Raw genomic sequence first — 22,553 nt, 5'->3', positions numbered from 1 at the left:
TTCAGTGTGGGGAAAGACAATATTAAAACATGATTCCAACTTAAAAGAACCAGATGTAGATTATGATTTCTAAATAAAAACTAGTTCCATGCAGCAGAGAACAGGTGGGTCTTTAATCTGGATTTAAATAAACTGAGGGTTTCAGCTGATCTGAGGCTTTCTGGGAGTTTGTTCCAGACATGTGGAGCATAGAAGCTGAATGCAGCTTCTCCATGTCTGGTTCTGACTCTGGGAACTGATAAGAAACTGGATCCAGATGACCTGAGGGTTCTGGTAGGTTCATACTGGGTCAAGAGGTCTCTGATGTATTTTGGTCCTAAACCATTCAGAGCTTTATAGACCAGCAACAGAACTTTAAAGTCTATTCTCTGATGAACAGGCAGCCAGTGTAAAGATTTCAGAGCTGGACTGATGTGGTCCACTCTCTTGGTCTTAGTGAGGACTCGAGCAGCAGAGTTCTGAATAAGCTGCAGGTGTCTAATTGATTTTTTTAGGTAGAACCTGTAAAAACACTGTTAAAAAAATAGAATAGAATAGAAATACTTTATTAGTCCTTTCGGAGAGCCCTCAGGGAAATTTGGGAATCAAGCCGACTAAAGATGAAAGCATGGACTAGTTTTTCCAGGTCCTGCTGAGACATCAGATCTTTTACCCTTGATATATTCTTAAGATAATAGTAGGCTGACTTTGTAGTTCCCTTAATGTGTTTTTCAAAGTTAAGGTCTGGGTCCATCTATACACCCAGATTTCTGGCCTGGTTGGTGGTTTTTAGGTGTATAGACTGAAGCTCTGTGGTGACCTTTAATATTTTCTCTTTCGCACCAAAGACAATCACCTCAGTTTTGTTTTTGTTTAACTGAAGTAGGTTTAGACATATCCAGTCATTAATCTCCTCAATGCATTTACCAAGAGCCTGTACGGGGCCTCCATCTCCTGGTGACATTGTAATATATATCTGTGTGTCATCTGCGTAGCTATGGTAACTAAGTTTGTTTTTCTTTATGATCTGTGCCAGTGGGAGCATGTAGATGTTAAACAGAAGAGGCCCCAGGATGGAACCTTGGGGAACTCCACATGTAATTCTTGTCTGCTCAGATGTAAAATTACCTATTGACACAAAGTACTTTCTGTTCTCTAAATAAGATTTAAACCAGTGTAGTGCAGTACCAGAGAGGCCCGCCCAGTTCTCCAGTCGTTTAAGTAATATATCGTGGTCAACTGTATCAAATGCAGCCCTGAGGTCCAGTAAGACTAAGACTGACATTTTTCCATCTTCTGTGTTCACACATATGTCATTAATGACTTTGGTCAGAGCATCTCAGTGCTGATGTGCTGTCTAAAACCTGACTGGAAGACATCATAGCAGTTGTTTTGTGTTAAAAAGTTGTTTAGTTGATGAAAAACGGCTTTTTCGATTATCTTACTTAGAAAAGGAAGATTTGAGATCGGCCTGTAGTTGCTCATTTGTGTCTTGTCTAGATTGTCCCTTTTTAGCAGAGGTTTGATTACAGCTGTTTTTAGAAGTTCTGGGAAGACGCCGGAAATTAAAGACAAGTTCACAATCTGTAACAGATCTGGTTCAAGAGTCTTTGAGACCTTTTTGAAGAAATCTGTGGGCAGGATGTCCAAGCAGCAAGAGGAGGAGTTCAGCTGACATAAGATGTCGCCCAGATCTTTGCTGTTAATGGAATTAAACTGTGTCATGGTGCTTAAACTGGTTTTCAATGGACACAGTATGTCTGTTGAACCTGCTGTTGATGAACAAACAGCTTGTCTGATATTCTGGATTTTCTCTGTGAAAAATTTGGCAAACTCATTGCAGGCCTCGGTGGAATAAAGTTCAGGTGCTACTGACACAGGAGGGTTTGTTAACCTGTCAACAGTAGCAAATAAGACCCGAGCATTATGCTAGTTTTTGCTAATAATGTCAGAAAAATAGGACTTTCTTGCATTCCTTAGTTGTAGATTATAAGAGTGAAGTTTCTCTTTAAACATGTCATAATGAACCTGTAGATTTGTTTTTCTCCATCTACGCTCAGCTTTCCGACACTCTCTTGTTCCATTTTTCACCAATGTGGAGTTTCTCCATGGAGACTTTTTCTTTCCAGAGACAACCTTCACCTTAATAGGAGCAATAGCATCCATAATATTTAACATTTTAGCATTAAAACTAGCAACAAGCTCATTGGCTGAACCGCCTGACAGGGCAGGTGTTAAAGAGAAGACCTGGTTAAACATCCCAGTCATGTTTTCAGTTATACAGCGTTTTGTGATGACCTCTGTTGAGACATTTGTGTGAACAGGAATCGTACTCTCAAAGAAAACACAATAATGATCAGACAGGCCCACATCACACAGTAACCATGGAAACATCCAAACCCTTAGAAATTACTAAGTCTAGAGTGTGTCCTTTAATGTGCGTGGGCTCTGTTATATTCTGAGTCAGCCCAAAGTTCTCCAGACTGTTACCCAGATCTTTAGTCGCTTTGTCCTGAGGGTTGTCTACATGGATGTTAAAATCACCGACAATAATTACACAGTCAAAGTCTAAACAGATTGCAGCCAGCAGTTCACTAAACTCATAAAATTCTGCGCAGTGCCCTGGTGGTCTATAGAAATTTAAATAAATTATATTATAATAAACTTTCAACTGAAGAGCCACATGTTCAAAAGAAGTAAAACTTCCAAGAGATAACTGCTTACACTGAAATGATTCATTAAATAAAACTGCAACCCCCCTCCTCTCCTCTTCAGTCTGACCTCACTGATAAAACTGAAGTTGGGAAGGGGTTGATTCTATAAGAGTGGCTGCACAGTTATTTTGGTTTAACCAGGTTTCAGTTAAAAACATAAAATCAAGGTTGTGCTCAGTGATAAGATCATTAATTAAAAATGTTTTCCCTGCTAATGACCTAACATTTAATAAAGCTAACTTGATGGGTTTAGAATTGTTAACCCTATGTTTGGGGGCACGCTGTGGCTCACAGAGTATGTTAATTCTACTTAGAAACCTTTTAGAAAGCACTAATGAGAGGGGTTGAGGATGTGCTTGGTCTGGATGGTAGAGCAGGCCAGCCGGTCTCGTCGCTAATCTCAGCAGATTGGGCTCTGCCTGTTACTCGTCCTCCCATTTCCCTGTGAGATGATTTACTCTTTGGCTTTGCACCAAGAGCATTCCAGGGAGGACTATCAGTGAAAGACTTATTACCTTGTACATTGTCCTCCTTTTTCTTTCCAGCTAAGTTTGTGCTAATTAGCTGTGTGTTAGCACAATCTTGTCCGCTGTTTTTTATTAAAGGCAAGGTTGTTTCATTTCCACACAATCCATTTACTTCCACATTCACCTCGAGCTGTTCAATCTTTGTTTCCAGCATGTTGATCCTCTGTAGGAGTTTGTGATAGTCATCTGTAGAGAAGGGAGGCATCTTGCAGCTAGTTAGCTTTAGCTCCTGAGTAACTGTAGATAAGGCTTCTCCTATTTGTAGGCCACGCTGACGTGACACTGACAAGATTGTATGAGTCTTAAAAAATAGTAGTATCCAACCAAATCTACCACAAAATACAGTCTCGGTGATTAATAAGTATCCAGGAGCTGTTGCTCATAAGTTTCTTGATTAGAAAAATAGGAATATTGACAGAAAAATGCAAGAAGAGGAGGAGAGCAAAGCAGCAAGCGTCAGCTGGGGACAGAAGGAGCAGGAAGTATAATAGTCGATCCAAATTTCAATAATACCAACACAAACATTGGTATTGATATAGATACTGATGCAATAAGATCAATACTATAATTTCACATTTCTGTATGGCCCAACAGACCCCGACCTCTGACCCGGAGGTGATGCTGAACGTCATCCTGGAACTACTTTTTACACCATGTTGAACGTCACTCTGGAACTACTTTTTAAACCGTGTTGAACATCATCCTGGAACGACTTTTTACACCGTGCTGAACATGACCTTGGAACTACTTTTTACACCATGTTGAACGTCACCCTGGAATTACTTTTTACACCGTGCTGAACATCATCCTGGAACTACTTTTTACACCATGCTGAACATCATCCTGGAACTACTTTTTACCCCATGTTGAACGTCACCCTGGAATTACTTTTTACACCGTGCTGAACATCATCCTGGAACTACTTTTTACACCATGCTGAACATCACCCTGGAACTACTTTTTACACCATGCTGAACATCACCCTGGAACTACTTTTTACACCATGCTGAACATCACCTTGGAACTACTTTTTACAGGTGTGTCGCTGCCATCAGACTCACAATCAGCTCATATTTTCCATGAAATGGTAAAGTGTCTCGGTTTCATCATCTCACCTGTTGTCAATGTTCTACAGAGAATAAAATATGAATTTATGAGATTTGAAAATCATTTAATTCTGTTTGTAATCAACAATTTACAACGAGTCACAAGTGTTTTTTGGAATTTGGGGTTGATACGTGGCGAGCAGGGAACAGAGAGCCGCCATCTGACCTTTACTCCTACAGGCTGATCACCTTTTTACCAGAGCAAAAATTTCAATAAAAACTGAGAAAAGTCTTGCAATGGTTCATTCAGAGGAAAGTCCTGATGACCTCCTCAGAAAGTGAAAATGTTGTTGCACCATCTTTACAGCTGAGTTGGGACTTCTGATCGTTTTCCTCTGAACTACATGAAATATGGCTTCGACAACAAGTTATATAAGTCTCTTAAATAACAGGTTATTTAATCAAACATTTTTTGAAGACCCAGTTGAAACTGGTGATGCTGAAAAATCAATCAGCTCTCAGTCAAACATTAACAGACATCGTTCAGTTCCCGTCTGTCAGCAGACTTCTTCAAACTGATGCTTGACTTGTTTACATAACTGGGTCCAGAGATAAGACTCGGACATAAATAAGTGAGACCATCTTTCAGTGTTTCAGTGCAGTCTTTCTTGTCCTGCTCTTGGTCCAGTTCTTCTAGAGAAAAGATGATGTCCTGTTGGGTCCTGGTGGTGTTTCTGGCCTGTGGTCTGGTCCAGGCTCAGGTACAACCAGACAACCTTCTGCAACAGCTGACAGACAGAGTGGAGAAACTGGAGAAGGAGAGGGAAGACAGAGGTACCTCATCTGCATGATGTTTGTCAGTGTTTCTGTGTCTTTACTGGACTTTTAGCTTCTTGTCTCTAATGCTAACCTCCTGCAGTTAGATCTCAGGTGGCCTTCTCGGCTGCACTCCTGGCTACTCAGAACTGGACCAATGTGGGTCCTTTCCAGCAGGATAAAACTCTGGACTTCAAAACAGTGAAGACAAACGTCGGCAACGCATACAACTCTGAGACAGGTATAGTTCCCCTACAATAAATTTGACAGCAGCTACAATACTCCTAAAAAGATCATCTTTAATAAAGTAATGAATTAATTTGACCTTCAAACAGCAATTAAATATAAAAACATGCAACTTTGGCAAGATCCAGCTCGAGTGAAATAACTAAAAATCAAGCTAATTTACAACCAAATGCTGAAATGTTGACTGTTCAAACCATAAGTCTTTACAAATTTTACTAATAATGTCTCAAATCCTTCATCTCAGGCAGTTACAGAGAGTGTGTCTCAAACCGCGCACTTACATGAGTGCACTGGAAGGTAGTGCGTAGTGCGCACTAAGCACTACCTTCTGTAGTGCATACTATCGTGGGTAAGTCCTGATCCAAATTGAGCACTAACGTTTTGCACTTACCGGTAGTGACGTACCAGCTTAGCGGCGCCGCTCGGTTAATATACCTTTTTTTTTCTTCCAAAATCCAAAATCACGTCAACATACGTGTTTGCATGTCATACTTTTATGCTAAAACAGTTTTTAAATAAGCAAAGATATCTTAACTGAATTAAAGTACGTTACATTATACATTTGTTTTTATTGGTGTTTACACTGATACCGTTCACGTCTGGCAACAGGAAACCGATTATACTAGAAATCATTTAAAATATGAAATGCAGTAATGAAGACGCTAAAACAGGGATGCAGAAAACATTTTATTTAAACTTTTTATTAAATCATTTCTCCCTTGCCGCCTCCTCTTCTCCACAGCAGCGTCCTAACCCGCAGGTGGTAAAAGCCTCAGTGCCACTGCTGGCTCGGTAGTTCGATGCCACAGTGACCTACGGTGAACACAGAATGGAAGTTTATATAAAAGCAAACATTATTATGTACTTTATGGGTACTTTGTACATCACTTTAGATAAGCGTCTGCAATCAGCTACGGCTTCGTCAGTGTTACCATGGAAACGGGCCGGTTCTCTAAACCAGCGGTGTTTCCTAATCAGTTTTCAGATCAAGGACCATTTCGTTTACGCCAGAGACCCCGCAGTGCTTAATTTGGAGGTTCAGCAATCATGAATAAACATACGGAACCTATAGCATTAATCATTTTTAACACTTATAGCCCATCTAGATCCGCGAAATCGGTTATAAAACTGCTAACATTTACGTTGCTAACTCTACTGCAGCCTCCAACAAATGATCAGATCCAAAACTGTCATCAGGGATAGAAGAGATAAGAAGCATGCTGCAATTTATATTAGAATTATGATCAAATATCTTCATACTTACAACAGTTGAAAATACCCTCCGCCTGCATCGGTACCGCTGAGTCGGTGGCTGCCAGCTCTGAAAAACTGGTTGAAAGTCCCTCCCCTTCCGCTACGTCAGCAAGATGGCGTCCGTTTAGTGCGTGTAGTGTCCATCGTTTCGCACTAGATTTTTGGCCGAGTTTAGGGCAGCATCCGGGTACTTTCAGTGCAGAGTTTTTACTGAAATTTCTGTGTCAGCGCACTAAGCACTTAAATGTAGTGTTCGAAGTATAGAAGTGCGCGGTTTGGGACACACCCAGAGATGTTACTGCTGACAAGTGTTTCCAACAGCTGTTAAAATCACAAAAACAACCAACATATGTTAGCAGTAGCTAGCATTAGCTGCTCCATCAGCTCCAACCAATTACAATTGCTTTAAAGAAACCAAATCTAACTCTAAGGCAACCTTGAACTTGGTTCCCCAAATATACAAGAAACAATCTCTAAACTTCTTGTCTAGCTGGTTTGGAGAACCACAAACTAATGAAAATTCTCTGTTCTCTGGATCTCATTTCCCCCGTTTTTCCCCCTGCAGGCATCTTCACAGCTCCTGTGAAAGGACTGTATTACTTTCACTTCACCGGAGTTGTTGGGAGTTCAGGCAACATGAATGCAGGACTGAAGAAGAACGGCATAAACTTGGTAGCAATCCACCACAAAGCAGGAACACAGGCCAGCGCCTCCAACAGCATCGCCCTGGAACTGGTCCCAGGTGACCGGGTCTATGTCCAGCTCTGGGCAGGCCAGACCATGGCAGATCAGAGCCGTCTCACCACCTTCACCGGCTTCCTCGTCTTCCCCATGTAGGCGTTGGAGGAGGGCGTCAAGATCCAGGAACAGACCTGGATCAACAATTCAAAATAAAACTCTTCAGTCGACACAAACTCACCGAACAGCCGCAGATGTAAAAACCACGTCAAAACCTTCAGGTTTTGTGTTGAATCATTTTCCTGCTTGACTGTAACATGAAGAGTTTTAAATAAAGATACATTCAAAGTCCGTTTTGTTGCAGGCTGGTTAATTCTGCTGCTGTTGCTTCTTACTTCACCACCTAAAATAAAATCAGTCCAATCAGAGGTTTAACATGAAGCTGCAATAACATTTCCTCATCCTCCAGACTCAAACTACAGATGTTCAGATGTGAATCTGTCGGGTCAAACGGCCACATAGAAAGACACACCTAAAGAGCTTTGGATTAATCAACAGACTTCACGGCTGGAAGTTTCTAATATAAATGAAGCACTTTCTGGTAGAAAACTGTTGATTTTCATTGCATGTTTAAATAAAGTGTGTTTAGTTCGAGGGACGATGGCTCTGAGGAAACACACTGCACACACAAACCTGCCCATGGAGGCCTCGACCGTCCCAGCTCAGACTAAAATGTTTATCATCTAAAGATCAACAACAGCTGTGAAACATGTTGGAGGCCTTTGATTTGAAACTCACTCTCTTCCCCAAAACCAACTTTGGCATTTAGGGCCCTCATTACTAAAAAGATGATTTAATCAGTAAAAATAAGAGTGTAAATAATAAGAAGAAGAATAAAAAAAATCATTTAGAAGATGAGAAAAGTCTCAATGAGAAGGATCCACTCGTGAGTTTTATGAAAAATGTCATGCGTAAGGAGAGCCACAACCAGAATGAGAACTCTAACAGGAGATATGTCTAGTGTTTTATGTACAGCCAGGTGAGGGACACTGTTACACTCGCAGGTGGGAGCAGACGCTACTGTATGAGAACACTACATCTGATACGATTCAGCACATGCTGTTCTTCTATGTGCAGACTAGTACTGAAAATGACTTAGAACAAGAACCTCCGCTAATCTATATTAAATTTCCACCACAGGGAGGTCAAGAGATAAGACTAGAGTCTGGACAGTCTTTAATGGGTGGAGAGAGCTCACAGTGCAGGTAGGAAGAAATATGGATGCTGGATTAGCCGCCAGTAGGAGGAAAATCTGCCTAAAACTAAGCAACACCACTCAAAGTTGGAACGAACAGTGAACAGGAGGGTCTTCAGCTTTGATTTAAAAAGGTCAACAGAACGGGCCTGAAGTCCAGAAACAGATGGTACCACAGCATCGCTGCAGGAAGGGAAACAGTTCAACTGTCCTTTTGTGGAAAAGACCTGGGGCCTCATTTATAAAGCTACTGCAGGTACAAAAAAAACAAACTTGGCCGGAGGACGTTCTTATCTCCATGGCAACTCTGACCCTGTTGTACGCACAAAATCTGAAAAACCGTGAAATTGCAACGGTGCAGAATAAAATCAAAGAAATGATGTGTCTATACTTTGGATGATGTTTGTGTGGATGTGGGGGTATGTTTGTGTGTGTGTGTATGCATGTGTTAGGATGAGTGGGGGTGTGTCTGGCGAGTGAGAGTGGGAGGGTTGGATGCTGTGGGAGTGTTTATATTGTGTGGGTGGGGCTGAGAGGGCATATATGAGTTAGGATGAGCGGGAGTGTGCAAGGAAATAGGTGTGTGCCTGCGTTTCTGTGTGTGGTTGGGGCGGGTTAAGTGCACTTGTGGGGAGGGGGGCTGGGCGGGCCTGGGGGTGGTGGGCCATGGGCCGTGGGTCTGCCGCTGTCCCCATCCTCTCATTCCCCGTTAGGGGTGTGGGAGGGTGGGTACTTTCTAAGGTTGGTGACGGCTCACTGGCTGTGGTCCCTGAGTGGCCTGGTTGGGGGGGGCGGCCTCTCCTGGCCTGTCTTGCCCTGGGGGGCCTCCTGGAGAGCGGGGGTGCCTAATGCCACTAGAGGCTCATCATCCAGAGGGAAGTTTGCTTCCCACCCTCTGACCCCTCTTACTTCCCGCTCTCTCTGTCTCACACACACACACACACACGTAGGGAGTTGGGAGGCTTGGAGCCATGCGGAGTGGAACGGAGGAGACCATTCAGTGGTCTCCTTGGATGCACCCCGTGGTGACTCGCCTCTCAGTTTTAATTGCACTGAGACACCAAAACACAAGAAACACAACACACTGTTAGGGTTCTGTTATGGTTACTGGGTTTTTGTGTTTCTTGGTTTATTAGGTTCTGATTATAGTTTGGGTTTCTGGGTTTTTGTCATGTCCAGTTCTGTTTTCCCTCATGTGCTCTGGTTTCTGTTCCTAGCTCGTTACCCCACCTGGTTTGATTTGTCATTCACGTCACCTGCTCCTTGTTACTCCCTCTGTCTATAAATGCTGTTGGTTTTCGGTTTTGCTTTGTCAGATCCTTGTGTGCACCTGTACCGTGTGTTTCTTGCTCCTCAGTTTGAGTTTAATAAACTCATTTTCACATCCACAGACGAACAGACAGACGGAGAGGACAAATCAAGATCTGGAGTCAGCTCTGCGGTGCGTCACTGCAGCCAACCCCTCCTCTTGGAGTTCGTATTTGCCGTGGGTGGAGTTCTCACACAATTCCCTGGTCAGCTCAGCCACTGGACTCTCTCCTTTTGAGGCCTCCCTGGGCTATCAGCCCGCTCTGTTTCCCAGTCAGGAACGGGAATTAGCGGGTCCCCTCTGTCCAGAATGCCCCGGGGCCGGGTCCTGGGGTGGCTGTGCTGGTGGGCTGCTGGCTCTGTGGGTGTTGGTTGGGGCTCGCTGTCCTCTGGTGCGCCTGGGGTGTCCCCCACGGGGCATGGTGGGTGAGTTGTGTGTGGCGAGACTGTGTGATGGTGAGTGCTTGTGGGCACGGCGCGGGGGAGGGTGTGAGTGTGGGGTTATATGGGGTGCAGATTGGAGTAGGTGGGGAGTGGGGGGAGGGAGCCGATAGCACCCTGGTTCCTGGGGTGTGCGGCAGGGACATCGGGGTGTGTGCTGGCCTACGCCGGGTGGCTGTCTGGGGCCTGGTTCTCCTAGGCATGTTGCGGGCCCTCTGCCTTTGGGGGGTGGGGCGGCTGCCTCTGGGCTCCGGGGGCCCTGGACCCCTTCGCTTGGGCTTCCCTGGGTGGCCGGTCCCTGGCGGGGCCAGCGGTTACTGATCTTGGCCCACTGGGACCTGTGACCCGGGACCGTGGGGGGCTCTTGCTGGGGCTCTCCTCTGCCGCCCTTCGGGTGGGGTTGGAGTTGTCGTCGTGGTGGGGTGGCTTGGGTTGGTGCTCCGGGTCTGCTGCTGAGGGCCCGGGTCTCTGGCCCTGGTCTGCCTCTGGCCTTCGTGGAGGCGTGGTCGCATTTGCATGATCTCACTCATTACTCTTCATCACTGATCACTCCTTGTTTCTCATGCTCTGCATGCTGACACAGTCACTGAGTTGTCCAGTGGGTTTTAATACTAAGCGATAATTTTTTTTTATTTTTCCTGTGAGTTAGTATCTGGTCGCTGTTATGTCTTTTTGATTTGGTTATTATTTAAAAACTCTTAATGACTAGCAGCTCTGTTTTTTCTATGTGTGTGTTTCTGCTTTTGTAAAAGTTGTAGGAAATTTTCTGGTGTGTTCGTGTACAGGTGTAACAGTTTGTTGTCTGGTGGTGTGGACTGAAGGGTCATTGCCTTCTGTCTGTGATCTTTTTGTCTCCTTTCTTCTTTCCCTTTTGCTCTTTTTGCTATTTTCCATCTTTTTCTGTCCCCTCCGGTCAGGTCCAGCAAGATTACATAGATTCCTTGATTTAAAGTAAAAAAATAAATTAATTAATCACATTATCAAGAGGAGCCTTACCCATAGGCCTCCCCTTGGTAGAACAAATTTGTTCAGCACGATACAGCAACCAGATTATCATTTTGCTGCTATGATGCTGGACAGGACAAGTTAAAAAAAAAAAAAAGAAAGAAAAGAAATGATGTGAAATGAAAGACATTTGTGCACAATAAAATTTTGCCTTTCACACCACGTTATTTATTAAAATATTTCCCCACCTGTATCTGTATCAGAAAATTGATGGTTAAATATATAAAATGCTACCCCAGTGTGTAAAGCTGCACAATGCCTTATCTGGCACTGCTGGTGCCAGGAGGAACCATCTGGTTTCTGGTGCCTTTCTGTGACGTCGGGCCCACAGCAGCACATAGGTCCAGGAGCACAGCACACAGCAGTCGTAACCGGTTCAGGAGCCATTCAGTAAGTCTTCCTGGTCTCAGACAATCCGCTCACTCTGGAGTCTCGCGTCATATTGTCCAGCAGTGCCAGGCAGATGAGGCAGATCTGATCTTAGCAATGCTTCTTAGATTTAAAAAATGCTCCTCATCCTTCACTGAGGGCAAAAGAAAGTGTCCGGGCAAAAACAATACCAGGTTCCGAACTCTGTCTCTGCAATGGACAGCACAATGAATGGTAAGTACAGCTGTATATCATCTGCATAAAAATGAAAATTGATTTCGGATGAACACAACATTTGTTCCAGTGGTACCATACACAATGAAAACAACAGTGGAACTAAAGCAGAACCTTGTGGAACCCCATGTTTCACAGCACAGGACTCAAAGACGGTGTTATTAAAACACAAAGATCTCCCTGACAGGTACGAATTTAACCACATATTCACCTGACCTGTTTTACCTGACCGAATAGAGGAGGAATATTACATCACACAACAGCCTGAATTTCTGACTTTCATCATTTTGAGGATTAGAGAGAGGATTATGAACTTCAGTCTCTAAAAGGGTCCAGATTAATTCCAGTCATGTCACACATGCATCCAGGCATACTCACATCAAACACAATCCATCACCTGCTTCAGAGACCACCCACAGCTCCACCATGAAGTCCTTCTCATCATCCACTCTGGCTTATAAAGCAGAACCTGCACAGATTTCATTGCATGAAGAAAAGCAACTGACACTAGAAGCTGACAGGTAGAACAGCAGAACAAGCAAAGCAGTGAAGCTGAACAGAGCGTTCCTGCAGCATAGCTGTAGCTTGGTTCTGGACTGGTCTGATTAGGTCCTGGTTAGGTGAGCAGACATCAAACCAGGCCAAACAACATGTTAGCACAGAAAAAACCTGAAATACAGATTTTGTAGTCTGGTTCAGAATATGGTATGCAGATCAAATCACAAAACCTTTGACTCCTCTTCTTGCTCCATGTGTCGAGAAGAAGAAAAACATACTGTGAATTGAGTGAAATTAACATATTGATCATTTTTCCACTGTCAGAGACCTCAGTTGTGTGGAAGATCCCTATGCAGCCACCACAGCTTGGTATGTCCTCCTCAGGCCAGTCACCAGTCTGGTCACATTTAGCTGTGGGATGCACATTTAGCATCCCACAGAACCACCATCCTAACAAGTTCAGCCTCTTAGCAAAGGTGAGGCTTTCCAATGATGTCTCATAAAACATGGTTACAGGGGAGAAATAATCCACCAAACACAAATTTCCCTACTTTTTGTGCTAAGCTCATTTATTTTCTTTAAAGAAATAATTTGTTAGTAACATATTAGAAGTAATAAGAAGAGATGAAGAAGCAGAAAATTGAGAAGACCATAATAACCATTGATAATAGTCGATCCAAATATCAATAATACCAACACAAACATTGGTATTGATACTGATGCAATAAGATCAATACTTTAATTTCACTTTTCTGTATGGCCCGACAGACCCAGACCCCTGACCCGGAGCCGAAGGTTATTGGCAGAGGAAACTTAGAAGGAGTGGAGAAAGTAAGATTTCAGTAATCTTATTATGACAATTACATTACAATTAACACAATCTTTGTCAATTTTTAAACTGCAACTGTTATTTGTTACTTAAATCAGTAATTATACAAACACCCAAATACAGAATGCATTTATCCCACTGAAATGTGCCATTTAGATTAATACATTTACTGATACTGAAACAAATATCCACCCTTGCTGGTTGCCATGGGGACTTGGGGCGGAGTCTGGAGCTTTAATTGACACCACCTGCAGCTCATCATCTGGCTCATTATCCTGCTCAACTCCCTGCTATTTAGGGACAAGCAGGAGCTCCAGTCTTTGCCAGATTATCTCTCTTTTTTTTTTCTTTTTTTTTTTTTTACTGCGTGGTAATCAGGCCTGCCTCAGTAATTTCCTTGTACCTCTTGCATATAACCTGACTTTGATATCTCTGCTCCTCAGCACCTTGATATTCTCACCTTGGAACTAACAAGCAATTCTGGACCAGGACTTCTCTTTCTGCCAGTTCATCACCTGCCGTTTGGGCCTGCCTGCCTCCGAACTCATTCATCACAACTAGAGATCTTTCCCTGGCTTTACCCCACCATCATCATACCACCACTGGATCATAGTAAGCCGTAGATCTTGCTCTAATTTCCAAATCCTCTTGTCAAGACCCACGCTAACCCTCTGCCCTTTCTTAGGAAGAGTTTCTTGGACCTGGACAAAGCCTTCCATTTCTATTATTAAACACTGTTCATTCCCTCCCGCAACTGTGTGTGTTCTGCATTTGGGTTCCCTTCCGTACTACGGTCCCAGACCGTGACACTCTTTAGCTTTAACTGTGTAAAATGTTTAATTTGTCTTTGTTCTAAAAGGCTGAACAAATAAAAATATGCAAAATTATTTAAACTTTGCCCAAATTGTTGGGCATTAAGTAATTTAATCAAAAAGAAAATGTCAAACGCTTAAAAGTTTGCTAAATCTGAAGGAATTTTAATAGTTTGATGATGCATTTGCATATTTTGTTTACTTTAGTAGATCAATACCTAATCTTTGAATATTGCACACTATGAATAATCACTAATTTAGCCACAGAGAGAAATTAGAGGGGAAAAAGTCACATTGTTTGCATCCATCTGTCTGTAAACAGAATCACGTGATGAGTTAAAACGAAACTCCCGACGACCTCATCTTCCTCTCTGCAGACTGTAACCTCGTCTCTCTCCAACAAGTCTCACCTTCGGTCTTTTTGTGGACAACATGAGAAGAGTCTTGATCTGCTGATGTCCAGGATGCTTACAGACCCACTGTACCGCATCACGACCTGGTCCATCATCCTTCCTTCATCTTCGTCCCACTGGTTCAGAGAACACCCATCACCACCAGGACTCGCAAGTTCTGGTCCGAGAAGACGGGAATCTCTGAAGTCCTTTAAGATCTTTAACATGTTGTTTTGCCTGTTTTTAACTTTGAAGCTATAAAATAAATTTAATTAGAGTTTGACCTCCAGAAGTGCTGGTACCTGAACACTAGTGATGTGCTGATCGATACCAAAATATCGATTCCAGAGTTTTATGTTATAGAATCAATTTTCATGTTAGAATATCAATATTTCCTGAAATGGAGTAAAAATTAAGTCTATCACGAACTGGAATGCAGTAGAAAATACCTATAATATCAGGATCTTCTCTAAATTTTACCCAGGAAGTACTTTTTCTTCCCAGCGTAGCGGCGCAGCATCTCTCAGGCCGTAGCATCACGTGTGGAGCTGAACAGCAACGGTGTGATGTATGATGTGTGTGGGAAGACACAGAGGAGTTGTAGCAACACCACAAACCTCCTTAAACATCTGAGCGTCAACCAAAACACAGAATATAATTAAATTATTAATAATTAATTAGCAGGGCAGGTGCTGCAAGTGCGAGACACGTCACTCTCGGAGTCCTTGCTGCAGGCAGGTTCTAACCACTATTCAGAGGGAGGAAACGTGGAGCTGAGGACCACTGATGCTTCATGTTGGGAAAGCGATGTTCATCTGTCTGCTGGGTTCGGATTTTTGTGTTGATGTTCAAACAGGTGCTCTTCTAGTCCCAAAAAATATTACATCATGTTTTGTTATGTGCAGTATTAAAGGAAGTTATGAAATAAGAACATTGTCATGGTTCCTGTGTTGGGCTTTGGTCTGTTCTTTGTTTTGTGTTAGTTATAGTCTGGTGTTTGTCATGTCTAGTTTCTGTTATGAGTATGGTTTAGGTTTTTGGGTTTTTGTGGTGTTTTAGTTCTGTCATGATTTTGGTTTATACTTCTGTTTTTGTCATGTTTAGTTTCTCTTTAGATGGTTTGGGTTTTTGCTTTTGTCATGTTAAGTTCAGTTTTCCTGTTTTCCCTCATGTGCTGTGTATTTTTTGTTCTTGGCTTGTTAGTTCACCTGGTTTGATTTCTCATTCGCTTCACCTGCTCCTAATTACTCCCTCTGTGCATATATACCCCATGGTTTTCACTTTTTCCTTGTCAGATTCTTATTGTTTATCCCTGTTTTTTGTGTGGCTCCCTGTTCCAAAACTTGTGGAAAATAAACTCTTTTGCCTGCACCGATCTGCCTCCTGACCTTAACTGCCTGCATTTGGCCGGGTCCTCTCCTCTGTCTGCAGTAAATATCTGTTTGAGTTCAGCTTGGAGTAAAATATGTTCCCTGAGATCAGCTCATATCAATTCAACAGGCCTAGATTCAGTCGGTAGGGATGCTGCACCAGCTGCTGTCATTAAATATTCAGTAAAATGGTTTTAAAAAAAATAAAATTTTGATGAAAGTTATTAATAAAACAGACTATATCAACTTCTCTCTTTGTTTAGACTGATAGTAAATAAATATTTAATATGTTTTCTGTGAAAATGTAACTACCACGGCCTTTCCCCTCAGCATAGCTGCTTTGAAAGAGATTTTCCAAACACATTAATGCTATGTCCACATGGCACCGAAACCGGTTCAGGTGTGAAAACGGTGGCGAAAACTAGGAGAAAGGCTTCAACATCCCCACGACTCCGCTGTAGTACATACTACATGCTGTGGGGGGAGCTAAAGAGTAACACTCCAAAGCTAGAGCAAAACGAGGTGCACAAAAAGGCTCACTGTGTGTTTAGAGAAGATGGCTGAGGATTCACTGCGAAGCAAAAGAGAAACATTTCTTTGGTACCCGGCTTCAGACATGGTCGGTTTCATGGAGGCCAATCCCTGGCTTTGGGGGATGAAAGGTGGTTTGCTGAAATACTTTTACTGCGGTGTTACTGTGGTTTTACTGCAATCAGGCATTTTGGGGACAGCCCCTTATTTTCTGTAAAAAGTATCAGATCTGTATCGCTGATACTGGCTTATGTTTTACTTGGTATCATATCTGTATCGCTGATACTGGCTTGTGTTTTACTTGGTATCGTATCGGTATCACTGATACTGGCATGTGTTTTACTTGGTATCATATCGGTATCGCTGATACTGGCTTGTGTTTTACTTGGTATCGTATCGGTATCACTGATACTAGCTTGTGTTTTACTTGGTATCAGATCAATATCGCTGATTCTGGCTTGTGATTTACTTGGTATCAGATCAGTATTGCTGATACTGGCTTGTGTTTTACTTTGTATCGTATCGGTATCACTGATACTGGCTTGTGTTTTACTTGGTATCATATTGGTATCACTGATACTGGCTTGTGATTTACTTGGTATCAGATCAGTATCGCTGATACTGGCTTGTGCTTTACTTGGTATCATATTGGTATCACTGATACTGGCTCGTGATTTACTTGGTATCAGATCAATATTGCTGATACTGGCTTGTGCTTTACTTGGTATCATATTGGTATCACTGATACTGGCTCGTGATTTACTTGGTATCAGATCAATATCGCTGATACTGGCTTGTGATTTACTTGGTATCATATTGGTATCACTGATACTGGCTCGTGATTTACTTGGTATCAGATCAATATCGCTGATACTGGCTTGTGATTTACTTGGTATCATATTGGTATTGCTGATACTGGCATGTGATTTACTTGGTATCAGATCAATATCGCTGATACTGGCTTGTGATTTACTTGGTATCATATTGGTATCGCTGATACTGGCATGTGTTTTACTTGGTATCAGATCAGTATCACTGATACTGGCTTGTGTTTTACTTGGTATCAGATCAGAAAGAAAATGAGCAGTATCGCTCATCACTGAAGAATCCTGTGTGATGATGATGATGATAACAAGGAGGAGGGTGTTCTTGCTTTTCCTGACAGGAAGGCTTTAAAACTGCTGCCAGATCAGTACAAACCATCAGGTCTCCTGAGGGAGAGGGAAGAACTCAATGGTCCAGCTTCAAAACTCCTGAAAACAGTTTGTTATCAGATAAAACTCTTCCTTCCTGACATCAGTAGACGGGAAGTTTTTATCTTCCACATCGTTATCTGAAGTTAAATTATATGAGGAGGAAAGTAAGGAAACCACATGGACCTTCATCCTGGTTTGTCTGTCCCTTCATTATACAGGAAGCCTGATCCATTCCTCACCAAACAACATCAACAACCCCTGATTCCTCCACTTTCTTCTTCATCGGGCCACAACTCTTCTTCTGGCTGTTTGGTGTGGAGACGGATGCTTCATACTGAGATCATAAAAATAGAATTTATTTAGTAAAGTCAGTAGAACCAGACAGTTTTAATTTAATCACATTTTCCAAATTTTATAAGTCAAGACAAACAAGCTGAGAAAATGTCCTTCAGTTCGACACCAGGACCACAAAACTGACAAAAACACAGCTGAAGTTAAAGCCTATGACAGAAAAACATCTTTAACATGAGGAACAGGAGACTCCAGACCCTCTGATCCAGAACCACATCCTTAAATAGATCAGTCACATGACCTCCTCATGACGTGGACAGCCGGACACTGCAGCGCTAGCATGGTTAAATCAGTATTAAGCATCATTTTCCTGAGAAGAGGATTGAAAACTACAAAATAAATAAATAAATAGTCCCATGTCCTGTTCTGATGTTTCAGTCTGGAGGGAGGGTTGGGCGCCCCCACACAGGAGTCCATCTTCAGACACTGAACAGTAGGGATGCAGGATTATTTGATTTCACAATTTATCGCAGAATTAAGCCGCATTATTAATTCCTCTTAAAGATGACTATAATGTCACTTTCCATAAAGGATCTAATGCCTGAACCATATGAGTGCAACAAGTTACACATCTGTATGTTTCTGCTTGTGTAAAAGGCGTGTTAAAGTTGGAACATATGGTGGAGGAAGACTTTCTCCCACCAAACAGATTCAGTCATCAGTGTCGGATTTTTGGGGGTTACAGGAGAAAAAAGACCCAGGTGTCATTGTGGAGCAAATAAAGATGGATTAAAGGAAGGAAAACCATCCAATATGTTTCAGCTCCTGCAGGATGACCACCAGCGTTGTAGAAATGTAAGCATCCTGGATTTTTAAAATGTAGTTTACAGAAAGAAGCCTCAGGTAGGTACAGGTCCTGTAGTCTTCCATCGGTTTTCTCTCAGAAATCCAGAGTTAATATGTAGGTTTTATTTATTCTTTACACAGAAGATATACTGTTACTTTTTTTATATGTTGGCATTTTAAAAAAAGCTAGAAATAAATTAAACTTATAGACTGATGAGTGTTCGTGTGATTTTACAGACTTGTTCTTAAATTAATGTAGACCTAGTTATTATCGGATGAAAATCAGCTATTTGTAATTGTAAGGAAATTCATAATTAAGACATCTGAGAAGCTCATAACTGAACATGCAACAGCTTCTTCTGCCTCCTCTTTTTCATCAGAAATATGAAAACTTTATTTAAATCAGTGGCTAATTTATAAAACTACTTAAATATTAGTTTAAACTTTTATCTGCTTTTAAGAAAGATTTATAACTGAATTATTAAGCGTAAAATCCGGTAAAATCGGTAAAAATTACTCCTCGGTTCCGGATCCGGAGTAGTCCGTCTCCGTCCACTCAGCCGCCGGGTCCCGGCCTATCTCGGCCCGGTGCGTCGGCAGGTTGGACGGATCCTCCGCGGTGCCAGCGGGCGCCTCCTCGGTGCTCGGAGACGGGGAGGTGAAGCCCTGCCCGGTCACCGGAGGCTCCGGGGGTCCGGAGGCGGAGACCTGGCTGTCTCCTCTGCGGTCAGAGGATGAGGTGCTGTCGGTCCCATCTGTCGGGGTCACGTGAAGATCAACGGTTTCTTTATCAATAGATTTGTCACCACTGACGTTATTTACGGTCAAACAGTTACAGAGATCGATCCGACATTTAGTCTCATTGTGAGGGTTTTTTGCAGATCCATGACCTGCATCATTATCAGTCAGATTAATCCCGGTTCGGGTCCTGGCGCGGGCCGGTCCGGATCCAGTTGTTGGCTTCCAGATGAGGCTGTAGTAGACAGCCAGGATGACGGCGGCCAGGGACACGGCCACCACGTACACCACCACGGTGGCCAGTCTCACCCACTTCTTGTTGGCTTTGGCCACCTGCTTCGCTTTCTGCTCCCCGGAGTAGGTGGCCGGTTTGCCCCGCTCCGAGGCGCCGAAGCCCGGGGTCCAGTTCCCCTTGCCCCGCATGTTGTGGAGAGAATGATGAAGAGGTCACAGTCCAGACCGAGATCCGTCAGCCTCCCGGTCCCTCCATGATCATAAGTGAATCACAGCTGGAGTATCCCGGGTTTGTTGTCAGACTGTCAAGTTAAACTCGGTTAGCACAGACCGGAAACTCCAAAATCTCTCCTTCAAAATTAAAGCCGATCCTCAGATGGACTTGTTTAGGTTCTTAGCAGGGGTGTATCCAGAAGTTTTTAATGGGGTGGCCAAGATATGAGAAGTTGGTGTGGGGCGGCCAGTCAGTAGATAACCATAAAGTCCAGCAGGACCACTTAACTAGAGTCAGTGTCTACAGATAGACTATTGATGGTTTTAGTCTTTTTATATCGGTACATATATCTTAGATTTTTAAACAGATCTTTATTAGATTTGACCAAATGTAGACAGCTCTTATGACCTTGATTAATGAACAAGAGACAAGAGCTGGATTTAAAGGAACCAAAACTAAAGAAAAACCTGGACAAAAATGGACCAGGATGAGATGATATTCTGATTTTAGAAGATTTCCTTAGAGCACAACCAGTCTCAAGGACTGGTTTGTCTTTATTTCCACTGGTCTGCTGAACACCTGATAATGTTTCCTCTTCAGATCTGATTGCTTGGATCAGTATTTATTTATTGATTAATTTCAGCGAGAACCCCTTTAAACCCCCCGATGCCTGTTGTTGCAGATTTATTCCAAACCACTTCTGACCTTGGTTTATTGTATTTCTTTAAATTTAACTAATTTATTTGATACATTTTTTTTGTTTTATCCATGCATATTTATGTAATTATTTTATATTATTAATTTAATTATTTGTCTTTTATTAATATTTTAATTTATTCCATGATTTTTTTCAGATTTTTACTCTATTTAATTAGTCTATAACTGTAAATAAATTCAGCTGTTAAGGGGTTAAACATGTGCAAACCTCTTCCAGTTTTCTTCAGGTCTTTTATAATTATTTTCCCCAGACAATGTAAAATGTTCCAGGTTGTTTTAGAAATATTCCCTGTTGACTGGTTACCATAGCAACAGTGTTGATTAGTGAAATTTACTCTACTTTAAAAAGAAGCAGTGCTGTGGAGCAGAAGGTTGAAACTTTAACTGCAGGAATTTCGTTCTGAACCAGAAGTCTGAATCTGAGTCCAGACTCACTGAGCTGTTCACGCATGTAAAGTCTGCCACAAAAACAGTTCAACACGATGCATTTAACAGCTGACTCAACACGTCTGAGATTTTTATTCACATCCAAACTCGCTTTTAGACACAACTTTGCTCTGAACAGAAAAACATGAACTGCATGGAAACAAGAAGAATCAACATCTCTTAAAACTCCCAAGTTATCTGAAAAATGTGCTGTGAACAAACTTTATGGAGACTCATTAATTCTCAAAACTCACCATGAAACTTCAGAGACGGACTCTGATCCCAGTTAAACTTCTTCATGTCAAATTTCACAGAGTCCTGATCCAGAGTCCTGATCCAGACCTCGTTTCTTCATCGCTGACTTTATAGTGAGCTGGAAAGTGGTCTTAATCAACGGTTTACAGCTTTCCGAAGGTCTGTTAAAGTTTTTCTTTGGACATTTTCTCAACATGAATGTGTTTTTTCTTCGTTAAGCCACTTAACTCCAATAAATTCCTTCATTCTGATTCAAGCAGAAAAAGGCTCCGAAGTCAAGGGATGAACCAGAGTTGCGGCGACAAATGATGGAAAACTTAGTGAAGAACCGGGTTTAAATTGGATCTTTAAGCTCTCAGACAAAACAGAATTTTAGCAGCAACAAGATGATTCCTGTTAGCTGGAAACTTTGAATATCTCAGCATGGAGGCAGAAACTGGACAAGTGGAGGACGAAAGAAGAGTCAGGACTAAAGAACCATCTACAGCAGATGAACAAGATCTGAAAGTGATTTCCTGAAGAAATGAGAAGAAATTCAGTAAAGACTTGAACCAGGACCTGAGAGATGCATCTGATCCATCTACTGTTGACTCAAAAATGGTCTCCATGGAAACGTGACTGTTAAAGGTCCCATATTATACACTTTATTCCCAATCTGAGACCATTCATTAATATCTAAATGAAATATTTCCGCCATGGTATGGACAAATCGACCCTCAGTTTGAGTGCAGCGGCTTCTCTTCACCTCCCTCTTTTTAGCAGCTTCAGAAATGTGCCGTTTATGGTGGGCTGAACCCTGGTGGAGCAGCTCAGCTGTTGGCTCCGCCCATCGCATCGCCCGTCATCAGGTGATTGACAGGTTAGGCCTTAGCGGTTACTAGACGCTGATTACAGCGTAATATATTTTCAAGCTATCAGACTAATAAGGCCGAAACGATAAAATAACTGCCAGCTCTTACCTCTCCAGCTGTGTCACGGACAGTTGGTATTGAACCTGGCTTCAGCTTCAAACGGTTGGCGAAGCCTGCTTTCCATGCCCCCATGTTGTGGAAACAGTCCTCTTTGAAATGCTGGCCACAGACATGCAAAACCTTTGGAAGTTTTCCAGGTACATTTCCTCCAAAAATAAAATTAATCCACTCAGTCCTCGTGGGTTCAGTGGATGGAAGTAAAAAAACGTTTTCGTGTTCATTTATGCAGCCACAAACAGAACAGTGCTTCTGTCGCTTAGCCATGTCCGCTAACGAGGGTTGCCGAAGAGGGAAAAACACTGGGCGCTAGGTGATTTTTAGAGGGCGGGCTTTGAGAGCCGGTAGGCGGGTCCATCGCTCT

General features: G+C 42.5%; 2 protein-coding genes across 3 annotated transcripts; one reads left to right on the top strand and one right to left on the bottom strand.

The window, feature by feature from the left end:
* Nucleotides 1-4,911: 4,911 nt before the first annotated feature.
* On the top strand, nucleotides 4,912-7,611 carry LOC121633529 (complement C1q-like protein 4). Its single transcript, XM_041975645.1, has 3 exons — nucleotides 4,912-5,100; nucleotides 5,186-5,323; nucleotides 7,148-7,611. The coding sequence occupies exons 1-3, from the start codon at nucleotides 4,971-4,973 to the stop codon at nucleotides 7,417-7,419; spliced, it is 540 nt and encodes a 179-aa protein (XP_041831579.1). The 5' UTR covers nucleotides 4,912-4,970; the 3' UTR covers nucleotides 7,420-7,611.
* A 10,224-nt stretch (nucleotides 7,612-17,835) lies between these two features.
* Nucleotides 17,836-19,889, bottom strand: zgc:153157 (uncharacterized protein LOC751674 homolog). 2 transcript variants are annotated; one of them, XM_041975638.1, is made up of 2 exons: nucleotides 19,379-19,889; nucleotides 17,836-19,348 (listed from the first exon to the last, which is right to left on the bottom strand). In XM_041975638.1, exons 1-2 carry the CDS (start codon nucleotides 19,796-19,798, stop codon nucleotides 19,151-19,153), a joined length of 618 nt encoding a protein of 205 aa, XP_041831572.1. In that variant the 5' UTR covers nucleotides 19,799-19,889; the 3' UTR covers nucleotides 17,836-19,150. The 2 variants fall into 2 exon arrangements, with proteins under 2 accessions (XP_041831572.1, XP_041831573.1); XM_041975639.1 differs by having other exon boundaries at nucleotides 17,836-19,354; nucleotides 19,385-19,889.
* Nucleotides 19,890-22,553: the final 2,664 nt, after the last annotated feature.

This window comes from Melanotaenia boesemani, chromosome 22, assembly GCF_017639745.1.
Source record: "Melanotaenia boesemani isolate fMelBoe1 chromosome 22, fMelBoe1.pri, whole genome shotgun sequence".
NCBI lineage: Eukaryota > Metazoa > Chordata > Actinopteri > Atheriniformes > Melanotaeniidae > Melanotaenia > Melanotaenia boesemani.
The sequence above is the reverse complement of the archived record's forward strand: the minus strand, read 5'-3'. Positions and strand labels throughout refer to the sequence as shown.

Bases quoted from the DNA above. Each gene is read 5' to 3' on its own strand.
- LOC121633529 (XM_041975645.1), top strand. From the start codon at position 4,971: ATGATGTCCTGTTGGGTCCTGGTGGTGTTTCTGGCCTGTGGTCTGGTC. The intron at 5,101-5,185 runs GTACCTCATCTG...AACCTCCTGCAG, and splicing joins GAAGGAGAGGGAAGACAGAG to TTAGATCTCAGGTGGCCTTC. The intron at 5,324-7,147 runs GTATAGTTCCCC...TTCCCCCTGCAG, and splicing joins CGCATACAACTCTGAGACAG to GCATCTTCACAGCTCCTGTG.
- zgc:153157 (XM_041975638.1), bottom strand. From the start codon at position 19,798: ATGCGGGGCAAGGGGAACTGGACCCCGGGCTTCGGCGCCTCGGAGCGG. The intron at 19,349-19,378 runs ACCTCATCCTCT...AGAGGAGACAGC, and splicing joins CGACAGATGGGACCGACAGC to CAGGTCTCCGCCTCCGGACC.